Source organism: Choloepus didactylus, chromosome 7 (genome assembly GCF_015220235.1).
Source record: "Choloepus didactylus isolate mChoDid1 chromosome 7, mChoDid1.pri, whole genome shotgun sequence".
Taxonomy (NCBI): domain Eukaryota; kingdom Metazoa; phylum Chordata; class Mammalia; order Pilosa; family Megalonychidae; genus Choloepus; species Choloepus didactylus.
Window position 1 is genome coordinate 78,397,625 of NC_051313.1, and position 19,017 is coordinate 78,416,641.

Consider the following 19,017-nt stretch of genomic DNA (forward strand, 5'->3'; position numbering starts at 1 on the left):
ATTAGCTCGGTGTCCTTTAAGACCCACTTCAAATTCCACCCCTTTTGGAGAGGCTCCCTTGATGGCTTTAGGCATTCCATGCTTCTGAAGTACTTTGTCTGTATTGCTATTATAGTACCACATTATACTGTCATTATTTATTTGTGGAACTGTCTTCTATTTAACATGTTGGTCCCTTAAAGCATGAGACTGTCTTATTTTAAAAAAATTCTCTCCAACTTTTCTTCCCTAGTCTTCTTGGTGAATTTTCTTTTTATTTTGGCAGTTTGTACCTCTTAATTGTATCATATTAGAGACATTATTAAAATAGATTTTTTCATAAACCACAAATAATTTCATACACAAATTATATTGGCCTTCCTTTTCATGGGATACTACTTTATTGAATTTACTTGATTTCACATCTCCAAATAATCCTGTGGACATTGTGCCAACCCAAGAAGAATAAAAATTCAGCCTAATTATATTCTTAATTTAATGGGTGAAAAATTAAGCCCTTTTAAATCCTTTTGAAAATTAAGTTTTCTAAGACACTAATAAAAAATACCTACCATATTTTATTAACTTCTGCCTACAAGTTAGTATACACAATTATTAGTCTTTAAAACAACTCTAGAAAGTAAGTGTAATTATTACCATTTTATTGATAGGAAACCTGAGTCCAGAGATTTAGGAAATTTCTCCAATGTTACATGGCTATTAATTGGCAGAGTCAGAATTTAAGCCCGTGAATCCTGACTATATGTCTGTAAACATTCCACTAAATAACACTGTCACTAAATTTGTGATGTGTTGATTATTATCACAGCATTTTTATATTACCATGAGAATGGACATGGTTAATGAGAAGGAGCAGTAAGTTGAGAACCAGAGCATTGAGTTCAAGGTGGTACATTCTCATTTCTAATCCCTGACATCATTGCTCTCCAGCTTTTCCCATGCCTTCCTACATCCCAGAGAAAGGCACCATATTAATACAGTGTATTTTAATTATCAATATCAATTATTGACATTTTCCTTTTTCATATTAGCATGGAAAACTTAGAAATTGGAGAATGTGATCAGACAAAAGCATTCAGTGTGATAATATTAGCTATAGAGAGTTATAATGTGTTGTCATGTTTGAGACATTTTATTCCCCATTCTACAGCTGGAGGAATCACTTGAAGATTGAAATACAAAAAGACATGACTTAAACTTATTGCCAAACCACATTTCCTTTCAGGTCTCATTTGTGCAGTACAGTGACGAGGTCAAGTCTGAATTTAAGCTGAACACGTACAACTACAAGGCCCAAGCCCTTGGAGCCCTCGAGAATATTAGGTACAGAGGAGGAAACACAAGAACAGGTAGTTAAACAGAGTATATATAGACCTTCACTTTCCAATGTGTTTGGAGCGGTAGAACTGAATGTGCCATCTCACACATTCAAATAGCCAAATTCTTACCATTGGGAGTGGCTAATGGCATTAGGACAGCTTTCTCTGAGGTGACACTAAAGCGTTCCATGCACTTTCTATAGGCAAGGCCCTGACATTTATCAAGGAGAAGGTCCTGACTTGGGAGAGTGGCATGAGGAAGAACGTCCCCAAGGTGCTGGTTGTGGTCACCGATGGTCGGTCGCAGGATGAGGTCAAGAAGGCAGCTTTGGTCATCCAGCAGTCAGGTAAACATGGGCATGATTTTAATGCCTAGTGATTTTGTTCATTATTTTAAAAGTTGTAAATGTTCAGGAATGGTTACAGTAGACCAAAATAGCTCACTCTATTTTACTGTTCCTGTTTTACTCTGTACTCTGTACCCTTGTTATATTAGTTTTTATTTAATTGTGGAATGGTTTGGTAATTTTGTTCATAAAGGATGTGGTGTACTCTTTTTATAAGAAGTAATACAGTGTCAATTAAGGGCAAACCAAATTTCCCCTGAAGCTACAGAAAGCAATAGTATAATCCCAGAGCAGGCTTCCTGATATAGCAGAAATGAATCTTGATGCCATTTCCTGGGCAAGGAGAGGAATAGGGAAGCCTTTAGCTTTAGCACATCCTTGCAGATACAGACCGAATGCAGATCTCTGAAAGGTCCGCTGTAGAGGGAGGTATCTCTGAGGCAGATCTTATAAACCAAACATCCTGAGAACCTACCAGCAATACTGCCCTTTGGATTGGTTATTTAGGACTAGAAGAGATGAAACTAGGTCTTTCCAGTATTCTCAGTAAATCACTCCTCCCCACCAATGCAGGCAGGGTCCAAGGTGGACTGACTTTAGAGAGAATTCTATGCTATACATGAACAATTGTAGTAAACTGTAAAAGTACTTTGTTACATGGAAATAGGTAAAATTATGGCTTGGAATGGAATTTAATACCAAGTCATGTTGTCTTCTTCCAACAGAGGTTTTCATTTGAGCTGATCTTTTCATAATTTGTTGCCATTATGTTAGTACTACACTTTGAGGAGATTTATGCATCTTTTGGCTCCTGTATGATTAAATTGGGGATTATGAATTGCTCAAGTTACTTCATTGATCTCTGATTATATCCCTAGTGCTTTTCTGTATGCCTTATTTTTTTCTGATGTTAAAATAAATTTTTTTTCTGATGTGCAATGAAACTTTATTTGCATTTTGCTAATAATGAACATTTATTTCCAGGGGGAGTTGTAGGTTCTATTTCAAAGGTGGCCAAAGTGCTGCTTTCAAGCTGAGGTAGTTGGGAAAATTCGTCTCAAGAACTCAGATTTAAAAATGAGCCCATTCTTGGTTTCTGAGTCACATAAGCTTAAAATATAAATGGTGCCCAAGAGAGCTGAAGAATTCTTGTGTATATTAGTGCTGTGGATCTGTGGAAGGAAATGTGCACCACATTGTCTTTCTGCTGTTAAAATCATCATCTTTTAATTGTTAGGATTGTATTTCAGGAAATACAATTAATTGAATTTCATAAGCCAGAAAATAAGAAAGAGTACATATTCATGAAGGAAAGTTTATGTCAAATAAAAGCACTTGTTGAACACATTCAGAAAATATAGCGCTATTCCCAAAAAGATTTTTTGAATTGTTCAGACAAGAAAGGAGGGTAAAAAGGGATATGCAAGTCACTGTGAATGCTACTCTGCAGGTTTCAGTGTCTTTGTAGTTGGTGTGGCTGATGTTGACTACAATGAGCTTGCCAACATTGCCAGCAAACCAAGTGAACGGCACGTGTTCATTGTGGATGACTTTGAATCTTTTGAGAAGATCGAAGACAACCTTATTACATTTGTTTGTGAAACTGCCACTTCAAGTAAGTCATGGTCAACATGGACCCAGAATCTCACTTACTTTGAAAAGTAATTACTTACTGAGCCGTTCTCTATACTATATGGGATCAAGTCTGTGCATAAATAGATCCTGGAAAATCATTTGGGAATCTGATAAATAATTTTTCCTCCTGAGATGTGTGCTTGTCAGGAGTCCATTTTTAGCCTTGAAGATGTAATATTCCTTGTATGGAAATAAAGTGTTTTCATATATCCTTTCCCACCATCCCCACATCCTGTGACCTTTGAATAAATTAATCTGCAGCTTAGAACTGCATATTTAGAAGCATTTCTGCAAGATAGTTTTGCCTGTTAGTAATCAGTTGGTATTTGATCTGTCAAAAAATGTCCTTCAAGAGAGCAATGAAAAACCTGACTTGTATATGTGCTCCATAGAAATTCAGGTGGTTCCCATTTGTTTTTCTGAATTTAGAGTTTTTTTCTGTTTTGTTTTGTTTTTGTTTTTTGTTTTTTAATTATACCAAACCCCTATTGGTATAAGTTCAGCTTATAACATACATTGAAGAACCAAAGGCTTAGGGTATTAGATTGTGGAGATAGTTAGGTGGCCAGTCTAGCTCCTGATTTTATGCAGGGCTTTGCTTTACAAGTATATTATTTCCCCCATTAAACACTATGTTAAAAACTCAGAACTCTGTTTAGAGGGAGTAGGAGTAAAGAACCCATTGTTCAAATGAAAATTTATGCTGAAGCCCAGAGTGGAGCTGCACTGGTGAAAGTGGGGAGGGGGCTGGAAGGGGGCCACATTAGTGAAAGTGCACAGAGGGTTGGAGTTGTCTCTTTTTCACCCCAGAGGGCCCTGGATGTGGCCCTCTGGGAACCTTGTGCTCTTGGGGGCATGAAAACTACCGTATACTTGTCACCAATGTGTGATATTTGGTAGCAGCCTGGAGGCTCCCGTGCTTGGCAGAGAAGAGGGTTGGATAGGGACAAACTCCTCCTTCCTCTGCATAAACCTAAAAGTTCCTGGGAGGGGAGTTCTTCAATCTGTTGAAAAGGTCTGAAAAATTTCCTCTTTAATTCTATTTTAATATTTGTATTAACATTGAAATATTCCAAATGGACTAGAGAATGTTTAGGAAACATTTGTCACACTGCTTAATAGTATAACTTCCCTTACAGTGAATTGCAAGAAATATATAACAGGTTAGATCGATAGGTTACTTTTTTTTATAAATGAATGAGCAGTCTCATTACTTGATATTCATAGCTGCTTTTTGTGTACATACAATGTTTGTATATTATGTCAGTGAATCATACTTAAAGAACACTGTACATTCCAGGTTGTCCCCTCATTTATTTGGATGGCTACACCTCACCAGGTAAGCATTTACACTCTTGGGCTAATTTATTTTAAGGTTTAAATAACAAAATAATTAAAATAAATTCATTTTTAATATCTTATTTTCTGATGTGAAGGTTTTAAGATGCTAGAAGCATACAACTTGACAGAAAAGAATTTTGCTTCTGTACAAGGAGTCTCTTTGGAATCAGGGTCTTTTCCCAGCTACTCAGCATACAGGCTTCAGAAAAATGCTTTTGTGAGTCAGCCTACAGCGTAAGTATGACAACAAGAGGTTCTTTGTCTTATAATGGGCAAGATGCTTCTTCGAGGTTCTTGGAATGTTTGTTGACTTTCCAGAACCCTAGAACTTTAGAATTGTCAGAAGACTCCTTATAGATGACCTAGTCTGGTTTCCTTAAACACAGTCACACAATCTTAGGCCCAGAGAGATTAAACGTCTTCTGTAAGTTCACATGGTGGTTCAGACTGGACATCTGGGCTTGTTATTCTCAGAGCCAAGACATCTAATCCTGACGCTGGAGTATTGTGGATTGCTGACCATGTTAGGAGTGTAGTTAGGCTTCTTCTAAGGGAGGCTGTTTAAACAGGAAGACAGCTTATCATTTGGAACATCTCTCCCTGTGGTGCAGAAGGACTGGCTGGAAGACATGCAGAATGACAGCAGGCATTCTTTTTAGTGTTTCAGACCTCCAGAAAACTAAAGTCTGTGATAGTTTTGCTTGTCCAGGATCAGACAGACAGTGGTTAGTGTTTGTTGGTCGATGCTACAGCAATCTGTTGGGTAGCTCTGGATGTTGTTATTTGTTTTTTTCCTGAAAGTTTGCAGCTGGGTACAAAAAACAAAATATGTATTTCTTATTCATTAAAATGAAAACCTTTTATGTTGAAAAAATATGTGTTTGGCAATTTATGGAGAGAAAAGAACAAGAAGAAATAAAGCTTTCAGAAACTTAGGACAGGGTGATAAAATATTTCTGAAAGTTGAAATGCTCTGGGAAAGCTGATGGAAAATTCAGAGTAAGACCAGTGCTAATCTCTTTTAAGGAAGCACAGATCACATTGTAGTTCGACCACACTGTTAGTTCCTAACTCTTTTATGGTTAACTACATTGGTTCATAGTTTAGATTTTTTAACTAACCACAATACTCAGTGTTTAACCCTTTTAGTCATCTCAAGATATGATTCCTACATTTTAACTCATGACAGCCTATTGTCCTCTCAAGAGTCAGAATTTGTGGTTGAAAGGGAAGAAGCATCGATGCAATTAAAAAAATTTTTTTTTTCGTGAGCACCAGTTAAAAAGGAAGAGTAAGAAAAATAGGCTAGGTGAGAGATGAGTTGATAGGGAAAAGTATGTTTTTAAAAAAATGGAATCTTATTAAGACAGTTTCTTCTTGAATATATAAAAAGTACTGCATCAGCTTACGCAAAGCATATGTTTTAAAAAGCAAGGCAGACTGATATTCCATAAGTCTTTCTTTATGGTATTAGCCATGTGGTACTAGCACATGGAACCTCAGGAGACATTCTGTTCTCTCTGCCAAAATTCATGAAGGAATAGCTCACAGTGGATCAAAGCCCTTTTCCTGCCTTCAGGGAGAAAAAGTTATTAAATGGTCTCAGACAGAAAACCATCAATTCTGCTTCAAAGATTCCCCCTGAGCAAGGATAGACTCAGCTCTTGAAGGACACATAGGACTGCAATTTTTGTCAAACAGAGCCAAGAAACATTTCCTTTTAATTGAATCACATCCCTTCATCATCATTAAATGTTTACACATGTACATGGCCATAACATTTATTATTATTTTTGTTTTGGGGAATATGTGAGCTTCTGGAGGTTAGTTGATTTATTTGATTTCAGGGAAGGAATTTGGAAGTGTAAAAATTATTAGAGCTAGGGAAGGAGAGATTAAAATTATAAACTGTTTTACATATGATCTCGTATCCTTGGCACTGGAAGTTAGTATTTAGGAAAATTCAGTGTCTCTAAATTACATCCACAGTTATAACGTTTATCACTCTAAAGTTATACAATTTCATAATCCTCTATGTATCTAGAAAAAATTATTTAAGAGTTGGATAAAAGATCATTTTGTAATTTCTCAGAATTTGTGACTTTATAAGATTTTTAAATAATCTTTTACCACTTACATAATGGGTCTTTAGTGTTTGTTCTTTTGAAGATTTCCTAAAATTTTCCAGAGTATAAATATTTCCTACTACTACCCATAATGAGGCTTTGGTCCCAGGATGAGAAATCCTTATTTATTTATTTATTTTGTTTGTTTGTTTGTTGTTTGCTTTATCCAACAGAGATCTACACCCAAATGGACTCCCCCCTTCATACACGATAATATTATTGTTTAAACTTCTCCCAGAAACTCCCAGCGACCCTTTTGCAATTTGGCAAATCACAGACAGAGACTACAGACCACAAGTTGGAGTGATTGTGGATCGTAAGGATTTTTATCTTATTTTAAGGCACAAGAGTGTATACTTTTGTGTTCTCCCTTTACCTTCCCTTTTCTCTTTAAAAGCCTTCTGAATATACTTACTTGATATATGCTTTTATATTTAAACTTTTCAAAACATAACACATAAGTAAATATTCTAGTTACATTTTATATCAACTGAAATTATTGAAATTTTTGAACTCTCTCTAGCAAGAATTATTTGCTAATATTAATATGTGCAATATAAGGTATACTGTGCATGTGATTTAATAACAATTTTATGTTGACTACAGCTTCTAGCAAGACATTATCATTCTTTAACAAGGATACAAGAGGGGAGGTGCAAACCATTACATTTGATACAGATGAAGTAAAGACATTATTTTATGGAAGTTTTCATAAGGTAAAAACATAAGATTACATGAGTCTTTTTTCTAGAAAAAAGAATATGACTTAGAAATTTAAATTATTTTCTTTTTATTATTTATCAAATGTCATGTTAAATGGTAGAACAACATAGCTGTCTTTTAAAAACAAAATCTTGTTCTAAAGAATTTGATTAATTCAAAGAAGAAAATTTAAAATAAAATCATAATTCCACTAATCAAGAGATAACTACTATTAACATTTTGATATATTTTCAATCCTTCTTTTGAAAATTTGAATCATATAGTATATACAGTATTTTGTTACCTACCATTTTATTGTAAACCTTTATGTTATTTAGTTTCAAAAGCTTACTTTTATTGGATTATATTTTAATTTAGAAAATATATTCTTTATTTTTTAACTTTTCAATTTTATAAAGCACATTAACCTTCTTCTGCTTGCTCTTTTATTGGAAAGTTACAGAAATTTCAGTGAAATGTAGAGTTAACATTTTATCAATCCAAAAGTTACCAACATCTACCAAAACAAGGCAAATGTTAATGAAATTATTGTTTATGTGAATACACATAGGGATTCTCTAAAAATATCATACTAAAAGTTCTAAGATGCATTCTTAGGGGATTGTCTAATTTTGGTGATCATAATTTTTTGTATGTCAAAGGATAGTAAGAGTACTGAAGTTGGGAGCATAAGAAATGAAAAGAAAATCTAGTTTAATAATGGACTTTTTGCACAAATAATCTAAAATTTCTCCAGTATGACAGACAGGAAGATTATCCCCTATACATAAAAGGTAAATATTTCCAGTTCAATCTGATTTTCAAGTGAAAATGAATACCCTGCCTCTACTTCAGTAGATTTAGCAGCATTTCTTGCTGTTTCTGCTTCTGAGGAATCTTGGCTTCTTTCCAGAATGTTTTCCTGTTCATGAATCAGATTGTTGATAAGGAAGGCAAAGTACTCTTTGTTGAACTCAAAGTTAATTCATTGTCACGTTAGGGAGAACCAAAAAACACATTGAAGAAAAAAAGATCTCTGAGTACAATAGTATATAATTCCTTAGCAATTGTCAGACTCTCATGGTAAGGTACAGCAAAATAAATGTTCAGTGGGAAAGGAAATTCCAGTTTGGTGAATATTATTGGCTTAAAGTTATCCTTACTCAGTAAAAGAAGTTGAATACAGCAAAGATCTTATGAAATTTTGGGGCTTATTAATATATCTATTAAGCTTACATTTGAGGATCTTGCTGAGAAGGACTATTTTTTCTTTCATATCCACTGAAGATATTAAGACTCTAATCTTCTAGTAATCAACATAGCCATTTAGTAACTGCTATTTCTTCATTTCCAGTTTTTGTGGAATGCTTCATTTTATTCTAATCCAAAAAGGCAGGATTTTACAGAAGTCCATAGTGACAGTCATTAGTTTTTATTGTATTCTTTTTATTTCTGATAGAAGATAAAAATCAGGTTAGAATTTTATTTGTGTCCAGTAATTAGGAAAAATGTTTCAAATGAAGAGACTTATTAAAGAATTAATTTTGTCTACCTGCTATGCCCTCTATTTTTCATCATATTTGTATTGTAACTTTTTTCTTTTAATTTTTTTCTTTATATTTTTCTATCTGTATCTTTTGTATTGAAACTTTTTTTAAGATTTACTTTCCCTATTCCTTTGTGCAGCAGGTACTCATTTTTTTTTTCAAATCAAGGCATTATTTTCTTGAAATTCCCTTTTTCATACCATTGAACTTTCAGTGAGATGTTTGTTTTCTTGGCCTTTATGTAATGCCTCTTCTGTCTTTTTTTTCTCCCTCATGTTTCTTCATGCTCTCTCTTCTCTCCCCAAATTCTCTACCTTCTTTTGTCATAATTCTGTTTTTTAGTTTCTCCTCCTCTTTTTCACTGTGCTGTTTTTTTTCCCTACCATTCTCCCACCCCAATTCTTTTAACCCATTCCCTTTACCCTATCAGTTTGAGTACCAGATTCAATCACTATCAGCCCTTTATATTCTTTACCTATCCAAGAATTCAAGTACTCACTTTCATTTTTCCATCTAATTCCTTCAGTCCTTCAGTCCATAGGATTAGAATGAACAGTACTCTGAGAGCAGAAAATTAGTGAAAAGGATAGGGAGGGTGCTCTTCGGAGAGAGGAGATAGGCTAAAAGAGCTCAAGCAAGGAATGGCAGACATTTTTCACTTCTGTGGCTTCTCTCTAAAATAGTGTGCATGTCCCTTCTATTCTAATAGTTGACATGGATCCAGCTGAGAAATTTTTATCAAGGGAAGGAAATGGAATAGATAAAAAAATAAAGTTTGAGGTTATGGTAGAAACTGGAAAGGGAGATGAGTGACAAGGGGGTCCCCACTTCTTTTACTGGTCAAATACTAACAATATCTGACAGTTGAGAAAAAGACTGGGTACCCTACATACTTGAGGCAATGGTTTACAGATGAAGAGCCCATTCTGAAATATAATTATGCATGTGTTTAAAAATGTGATAACACATTGAATAAATTGTGGCAAAACATGTTTTTAAGATGTGTCTCTTGATGGTTAGCATTGAATGACAAGTGTATTTGGAATAATTTTGATAAAAATTGGAATTTTGGATTTTTAAATAATTTTTATGTATACTATGGTTTTTCAAATATTTCATGAATATTTGCTTCAGTGATTGTCCATACAAAAGCCAACAAATGTTTTAGTTTTTGTAAGATAATAAATATCCTAGGAATGCTTGTATAATGTTCTTAAATTCAATATTAGATGATTGCCTAGGAGAATTTAAAGCCTTTAAATTTTTTAGTAAGCTGAATAGCTATTTTTATATAACAACAATATGTAACTTCTATTTACTAACTTATAGATGCATTAAACTAATGCTTTGATAGTAATTCCACGTGGGAAAAGAGAGGTTGTCTAGAGATTGTCTAGAGATTGTCCTTATGCCGATTGACTCAGAGCATTTAAGAGAATTCATGTTCCTTTTAACTTAGAGCCAAACTTTTCAAAGTAATCATCAAGTGCTTACTTGAGCTTTGTGCTGTGATAAGTGGAAACTAAGAGCGTAAATATAAACTCAAGGAGAACCCACAGACATTCTTTACATTGTTAAAATACAAATATTTTAATAATTATCTGTACTAATAGATTTCTTAAGATCCTGAGTGTCAGGCAAAAAAATCATGTAAACTTTTTTCCTTAAAAGGAAATTAAATCCTGAATTCTGTTGCTTTCTAGAGTTGACTCTCTGTAGAAGACATGTGATAACTCTTTACCATGTTAGATAGTTATAAGGTGTGCAAGTTATTTCTGGCTGAGATTGGAGAATAATGAATAAATTAATGAATTTAGCAAAATCAGTGGAAGATATTTAAGACTCTTTTGCTCTAAGTAATTATATATATATAATGTATATGTTTCATTAACCTCTATTTGAATAATGCTTCATAGTTTGCAAAGTCCTTTCATCTACCACTTCTTCTTTGGTCATCTAAGTTAGAGTACATTTTGGGAAAATAAGAAATTATGCATGTTTATGTGGATGAAGGAAACTGAGACCCAGAGAAGATAAGTGGCTTATCTAATTTCATATTTTTAATAAGTGACATCACTGACACTGCAGCCCATTTTTTAGATTTTTAGTCCAAGACTCTTGATTTGTGATGAAAATGGTTTTAAAAACATGTTTCTTTACCTGTGATTGAAATATGCAGAAGTCTGCCATTTTTTTTTTTTTGGTAGAAACATTATAATGGAAATGAATTATTTTTTAGGTTCATATTGTAGTGACCTCAAAGAGTGTTAAGATTTACATTGACTGCTATGAAATTATAGAAAAAGACATCAAGGAAGCTGGAAATATCACAACAGATGGTTATGAAATTCTTGGAAAACTACTTAAAGGGGAGAGGAAATCAGCCACAGTAAGTGACACATTTTTATTTTTCTTGATGCCTTGTGTTAAGATTATATTTCCTAAGTAACTCAGTGAGTTTTAAATTGTCAAATTTCTTGGTCAGATCTAAACATTAGAACAGTTACATGGAGTCAGTGCTACTGACAGAACTATATTATGTGCTTTAAAGCTAGAAAGTAAATAAGATATCAAAGCACCTGAGAACATCATGTAGTCATCCTGAAACAGGAGAGTATTACACAAATATTTGCCAAGATAACCTGTGAAATCTAAAATAATTCTTTTTTTTTTTTTATTCTTCAAAGATAATGACTGTTAATACAAATTTGTGCAATCAGGACATTAAGCATTTGTGGACACTAGCTGTGGCTTCAGTAAAGCCTCTGTCCCCTCACAGAGGAATCACTTGTCTTGTCTGTCTCGGAAGGAAAGCAGTGTAGAAGGGCACCAAACTGACCACATTACTCACATAGTTTTATTGATTTACGTTTGAGACAGGAGTATGCCAACCCTACTTACAAAGCTGCCTAGTAGTAAAATTTTAAATCTAACGTCATCATATCAAGCTAATTAATTTCATATTACATGTAATTAAATAAGTATATTGTTCCAAAAGCAAAGCTAGTATTTACACAAATAGATTTGGCTTCTATTTTTTAAAATGTCATTATTTATTAAAATAAACTTTCTTTGAGGGACAGGATTTTCTTCATCTAGATTCAAAAGTGAAATATTTTATTCTACAATATAGAAACAATTAGTGCAAATTTAATAAAATTGTGATAAAAATCCAGACTTCTTGTTGAATATTGGATTTGATGTTTAGATAGTACAAAAATAGTGAAACGGTAAATAGTAATAAAAACCACAACATTTTTAAATTAAAAAATAGTACAATTATATCAAATTTTTAAAAGAATGACTATGTCTGAACAACCTTTTTATTATTAGAAGAGCTTTATTTTTAAACTTTAGAAATATAAAATGGGTATGCTAGGTTGAATTAGTTGAGGGCTATTAGAAAAGTTAGTAGTCAACCCGTTAGTAAGAATTTCTGAAAAAAGAGTATCAATTTTAGAATAATTGAGAAATAATTTCTTTAATGTTACTTTTCTACATGGGTAATCTCTTTAAAGTTGATTTGAATGTGTGGAGTCTTCAAATTCATTTAAATATATTCACAAAAACATGTATTTCACTTTACTATCTTTCTCTTAGGCAAAGGTTATGTTCTTTCCTTATGAAGTAAGGATCATATTGCTCTCAAGGGCAGACACCATTGAGAGAGTCTGTGTGAGAAGCTGGAAAAGGTTAAAATGAGGAATTGTTAATATAAAATGTTTCCCATGCATCTTTAGCTGATGTTGCTGTTGGTTGTTTGCAGTTCCAAATCCAGAGTTTTGACATTGTCTGCAGTCCAGTGTGGACCAGTAGAGACAGATGCTGTGATATTCCCTCTAGGGTAAGTAAAACAGAACTGAATCCTGTTGTTGTTTTCATAGTCCCCCTGGAATAAATTCTTGTTCTGGGGGGTGGTCTCGGACAGGAAGTAGCACTCAGCAGCTGCATCTTCAGGGCGAAGCCAAAGGACACACAATATGCATGTGCTCATTAGGTACCACAGCTCAGCCAGGGTCTCTGTAACCCCTCCTTTGCAAGCTAGAAATGCACAAGACCATATTTGGAAATTCTTCCTGATAAGGAGCATTGTTGTGCATAGTCAGAAAAGTCCTACTGCATCAGTGTGTTTGGTCGACCTACATACTACAAAGTCCTCCTATTGCTTTTAAAATATTAGGTTTTTACGCTATAAACCATGACATCCTTGGATAGCTAAGGTTTTTTAGATGGTGGAAATAACCATATTTCTATGTGAGATGATGGCTTTCCCCATATTAGTTGTATAGTTAATAGTTGCAGAGTTGAATGCTGAGGATGAATTTGAAACTTTAGACAAGCAAAGAACCACAAACATTCACAAGATGACTGTGCATTACTTATTCAACAGATATTTATTGTGCACCTATTGTAAGTCCAGCACTATTCCAAGTGCCAGGATTACAACAGTGAAAAAAATGTATAATCAAGTGGGATCAGGAGAAAGAAACAAACAATTAAATATACACTATGTTATAAAGTGAAGAGTCCTGGATATAAAACAAATCAGGGCAAGGGGATGCCAAAGGTTAGCACCATCATCAACCCTCAGAGATATAGTGAGATTTAAACAAAGACCTGAATGAAGTGAGGGAGCAAACAATGTGATAACTGGAGGAAAGGCTTTCCATCTAGAGAGATCTGTAAATGCAAAGGCCCCAGGGCAAAGCGTGTTCTAAACATTTGAGAAACAGTAGGTAGATCAATGGGTCTAGAACAGAGTAAAAGCAAGGGAGGAAAGTGGTAGGCAATGAGATGGGGAGGGTGTGGGTACAGCCTTACAGATCACCTAGGGCCTTGCAGGCCATGGAGTGGGTTTTCAAGTTTATTATGGATGAAATGGGAGTCAGTTATCTGAGATATGCAGTGTTTCTCTAATATTAAAGAAATTTGTATTAAATGACCAGTGGGAAGTTGTTTTCCCCTTAAATTCATAGGTAAATATTCTTTTCAAAACTTTAGAGAGATGAAGCCAAATGCCCTGCACTTCCAAATGCTTGCACATGTACACAGGACAGTGTTGGACCTCCGGGACCACCAGGCCCTGCGGTAAGAAAACTGAAATAGTCCTTTGGTTTTTCTTTTGAAAGCTTTGGAGTGATCATCCTTTTGCCAGTATGGAGTCCATAAAATGCTTGCAGCCATCCATATTTTCTAGGATAGAATAAGCTGAATTGCAGACCATTTTTACAGTATGTTAGGGATCTGAAAAGGAATAAATCAAGAAGAAAGTTTGATTCTATATTTGAACAATTTCTCCAGCCACACAAGGATGATTTTACCAGGTAGTCTTTAAGAGTTTTTGTCTTAAAGATATGAACTTGTGTTTCCATGTGTAATTATATGATTCTGAAAATTCCTTATGTTGACTGAAAGCTTTTTGTATATACATTGTGGAGCAATGGTTTGGGCCTGACCCAAGAATAACTTGTTTAGAAACTAGGACATGTGCACCTTATGTAGCAGATATAGCCTTAGAATAACATACAGAGAGGGTAAATTTTACATATGTGATGATATCATAAATCCTGGTGAAAGTGGTGGGTTTTGGAATAACTTGACGAGAGGACTATCATCAAATCTGTTCATGCGGAGAGGGGAGAATAGGAAAATTCAAGGCAAACAGTGAAGATTGCATGAAACCCCTTGATTTGATCAATCTGATTTCTAACCTGGGCCAATTTTACTGAAAGGCTGTGACATCTCCAAGCCCTGTAGACCTCCTCATCTAAGAAAATGGGTAATTAACATAGGAACAGTTCAGGGATTCCAGAATATGAAATTTTACTATATTTGAGTTATAACAAATAATGTAAATTGATTTTAGGTTAGCTACAATCCAATTCCTCACACAGAATCAAAATGTCACTGGAATTAGTATCATTTATTTTTTATTCACAGTGACTTTTTACCTAATTTAAACTTGTAACCACAAAATTGTATACTAGCTGTTACTCAGATGGCTTTGAGATATAAGAATTTTTTTTTCTAATTATGAGGTAACATTGGTGTCACTGTCATATTTATTTCCTCTTTGTTCAGTGGTCTATGAATTCCCATTACTTAAGTACACATTCTGAGGTTCTGAGGGATTTAAGACACTCTTCCTTTTGTGTATTATTTTCCATGAAGAATGCAGTTCACTTAATTCCAAAACAGATTTTTCTCTTGCTGTATTCAAGTAATATTTGCTTTTTACAATAAACCTTAATTTAGGTTTAAAAAACTTGCTAATGATAAGTAAAAGTCAGAATATAAAAACCAGGCACTTAGAATGCACAGTTTTTCAATTCTCTGTCCCCACATATTTATATGACATGAAATATTTGCTTAATATTTTGCATGCAGCTGCAGAATTGTTGATTGTCTGAAGAATGTACTACTTCTTAAAGCAATTTTGATAGATTAATGTCTTCCTATTTCCCTCATGTTCACACTAAAATGTACTCTTAATATGTATTTTAGGGAGGACCAGGTGCTAAAGGTCCCCGAGGTGAAAGAGGTATCAGTGGGGCAGTTGTAAGTATATTTTAGAGTGCATTTAAATTTTCATTTATTTGTTGTCTGGTTGTTCAAATTTCCACTAAGTTTTGTGACCCTGAGCAAGTTAGCTCAGGTTTAGTGTGCTTTACATAAAATAATTACTTCTTGTCATGTCTCTGAATGTCAAAATGATGAATTAGACTAGTCAGAGAAAGAAATGTGTACATTACATCTTACAGCTCTAGGAATTAATTGTGCATGGGAAATCTGCGGAAGTACCTTGAGGGCTCTGCCAGAACATGGGGAAGCAAAGAAGATGACCCAGCCATCTACTGGAAGAGCCTACAGGGAGTGGAGTCCCCCTGGAGAGTGGGAGGTTGCTGGGCACTGTTCTGCTGCTCCTTTATTCATCTGCCTAAGAAAGTTTTGAGCGGTCAAAGATGCTTTCACTCAGGGGGTCTCTGGCTCCTTCTGCCGGTTCCACACTGATCTGGCATAAAAACGCAAAATTCTCAAAGGAGTATCTTGCGAAGAGAATGTGTAATTTTTGTCATAATATCACTAATGAGTAAATAACCCAGTTAGTAAGGAGGCTGGGATGCTGACCCAGGTCTGTCTGCAAATTTGTGCCCTTTCCACCTAAATACATTGCAAAGAAACCCCAGCATGGAGCATCTACTCAGTGGATATCTGTTCTTCACTTGCTTGATTTATGTATACTTTAGTCACAGACAGGCCAAAGACAAATCAGGACTAGCTTAATATAAATCAAATCCGATGAAATGTGTGCACGGATCTATATTCAATATATATCAGTTCTTTTTAATGCACTTCTACTAGGACTTTTTTATCAATGTAAGTGCTCTTCTGTGAATGTATTTCACTTTCCAATTGTTCTTCTAATGAGTAGTAAAGGGAAGAAAGAAATGACATTAATGAATGCTTTTATGTATGTACAGATTTCTAAAAATGTTTGCAAAGATATGATTGGTCTCTTAGAGTTATGTAGACCAGTTTCTGACTGGATATTAGCACAGGAAGGGCCTTATATGACTATGGTTGTCTTTCTTTCCTGTTTTAGGGGCCCCCTGGTCCTCGAGGAGATACAGGTCCACCAGGCCCCCAGGGTCCCCCAGGCCCTCAGGGACCCAATGGACTCTCTATTCCAGGAGAACAAGTAAGCACAAAGGCTCCCTATAGTAAATGAGGCTGGTAGGTTAACACTGAGTTTAATTGACACCGAGTTGAAATGAAACATTTTCCACTATTTTTTTGCCAAAATCTAATGTTTTCTCAGGGAACTCAACAAGGTTAGTCATTGAGATGACTTCCTTTTATGACTATAATTTCAGATACATAAATAGTGTATGTAATAATATATAACTCAGAGAAGCACTCTGTAGAAGAAATTATTGCAGCATATTTGACCTTTTCTTTTTAAAAATGCTTATATCTTTCAATGTTCTAAAAGTTTTAAAACTGTTTTCAGTCTGTGGCAGCCCTGGAGTCCTTTTCTAATATTTATGACCTAAAGACGAGTTTACATGAATTTACCTAGATCCTTACTTCTTTTAAAAAATCCTTTTGTGAAATGTTTCCCTTTTGTTCTAAATGCTAATATGAAGTTATAAAAGGTGTTTCATATTTTAAGGATCATGTTTTATTTTGCTACTAACTGTTTTCTATACTTTAAGATTGAACTAAATGAATATTTGACTAAGGACACAATATATACATAGTTCTTAAATTTAGGTGAGATGTGTTAATAAGGAGAGATTTCTTTTTATTTATTTTTTGGTATATAGAGGAAAGCATAAATAATCTATAGCAAATCTAGCTAGAAATGAGATATGTGAAGGAACAGTACTTCCTTGATCAAAAGGTTTGATGGGTTTAGAGGCTTTTCCTTTTTCTTACCACTACCATGAATAAATTAAGTTTATCAGTTTTAATTAATTTTGTTTTGCCATTGTAATAATAAATGTCTTCAAGTAGGTAGATATAAAAACCAAAATCATGTTATTTTGTTACAGTATTTTACTGAATATCCTTCCATTCAGAAACAGTACCAAATTAAAGATATTAAAGTGAACATTAGTTTTTCCCTTCATATCTTGTTTCTATGGAAATCTCTTGTTAAATTATGTTCTTTAAAAGATTGCTATACTATAGGTATATATAAAATTACCCCATAACATTATTGTAAGTAGAAATGATAATATAACATTTGAAGTTTAAAAGGTAGGATCAATCCAAAGAAATGATTTATATTCATTCATCCTCCTTCAGAAATACCCCATGTGCTCATCTTAAGACCTTTACATTGGATTTATGAAGTGATGGAGATTTCATAAATGACTCATGTCTTCCCTTTTCACTTAGTCTCTGAAAAATGCCTAAGAACTGTTTTCCCGTTGCTCGCTGTAGGGTCGCCAAGGGATGAAAGGTGATGCTGGAGAGCCAGGCCTTCCAGGCCGAACAGTGAGTTGGTCTTGAAGTTGCCTTTTCTTTTACTTGTCATATGTTATACTACTTTGTAGTGCCTCAAAAGGTGAACCAACGTTAAGCAGCAAAGCAGAAGCCTGGATATGTGCTCCATGTTATTTCCTTTACATTTGCTACTTTTAGTCTTCAAGTTTGTGCTGTTCAGTTCAGATATCCACTGGTTGACTGAGCATCTGCATGCATGCCTAGCTCTGATTTCCTGCTTCTTTTCAGAGTTCCTTGCACTTAAAAAAATTTAGGGAATAATAAATATCATTTCCCATCCAGAAAGTATATTAAATGTTATTTCCTTTGGGAGAACTTCCAGTGCTTCACTTGTTTGTTTATTTTGTATAGGGAACCCCCGGCATACCTGGCCCAGCAGGACCATTGGGACCTCCAGGAGACAGAGTAAGTTTCTTGAGCAGGCTGTAATGATATTGGAAATGATATCACACTTTGCCTATTAATTAAGAACCTCCATAATTCAATCTGCATGGCTGGAAATGCAGAGTTTGTATATCTTGTGGAAGACTGAAAAGCTAATATCAGTGGACTATCCAACACCAAACCAGTCTCAAGGCCTATAAAACAAAATGGTGGGGCTTTAAGTGAGTTCTCAAAATTTTAATTTTGGTAATTTTTTTATTTTTTTTATTTTATCAGATTCAGAAAAAGACAGCTGGGAAAAGAGTTCAGCTGTTTAGAAAGAGATTCAAGAATCCTATCAAAGGTTTTAAACCTTCATATTAGTTGTTGCTATGGATCAGCTTTTTTGTAACTAAATGCAGCCTTAACTTTTATGGTCTTGCTATGAAATCAGGACATCTTCTCCTCACTTTAAGACTCAGATAAAATTTCTGGGCCTTGAGGATGTGGCACACAGCTCATACTAAGTAGGGGCTTTGCCCATTGATGGAAACTTTCAGGTTTGCTCTTGACTTGGAATGGAAACTGCACAGGAGATCCAGTCTTTCCTAGGACAAGTAAATGA

At 34.6% G+C, this 19,017-nt stretch overlaps 1 protein-coding gene across 1 annotated transcript in view; it reads left to right on the plus strand.

Moving 5' to 3' along the window:
• Positions 1-19,017, plus strand: part of COL12A1 (collagen type XII alpha 1 chain) — a 138,167-nt gene that overhangs the window by 101,669 nt on the left and 17,481 nt on the right. The window contains 14 exon segments of the mRNA XM_037844017.1: positions 1,226-1,349; positions 1,523-1,666; positions 3,117-3,281; positions 4,602-4,640; positions 4,738-4,876; positions 6,942-7,084; positions 7,375-7,484; positions 11,257-11,406; positions 12,784-12,861; positions 14,019-14,105; positions 15,522-15,575; positions 16,621-16,716; positions 17,967-18,020; positions 18,381-18,434. Of these exon segments, the coding sequence (XP_037699945.1) occupies positions 1,226-1,349; positions 1,523-1,666; positions 3,117-3,281; positions 4,602-4,640; positions 4,738-4,876; positions 6,942-7,084; positions 7,375-7,484; positions 11,257-11,406; positions 12,784-12,861; positions 14,019-14,105; positions 15,522-15,575; positions 16,621-16,716; positions 17,967-18,020; positions 18,381-18,434 (1,437 nt within the window).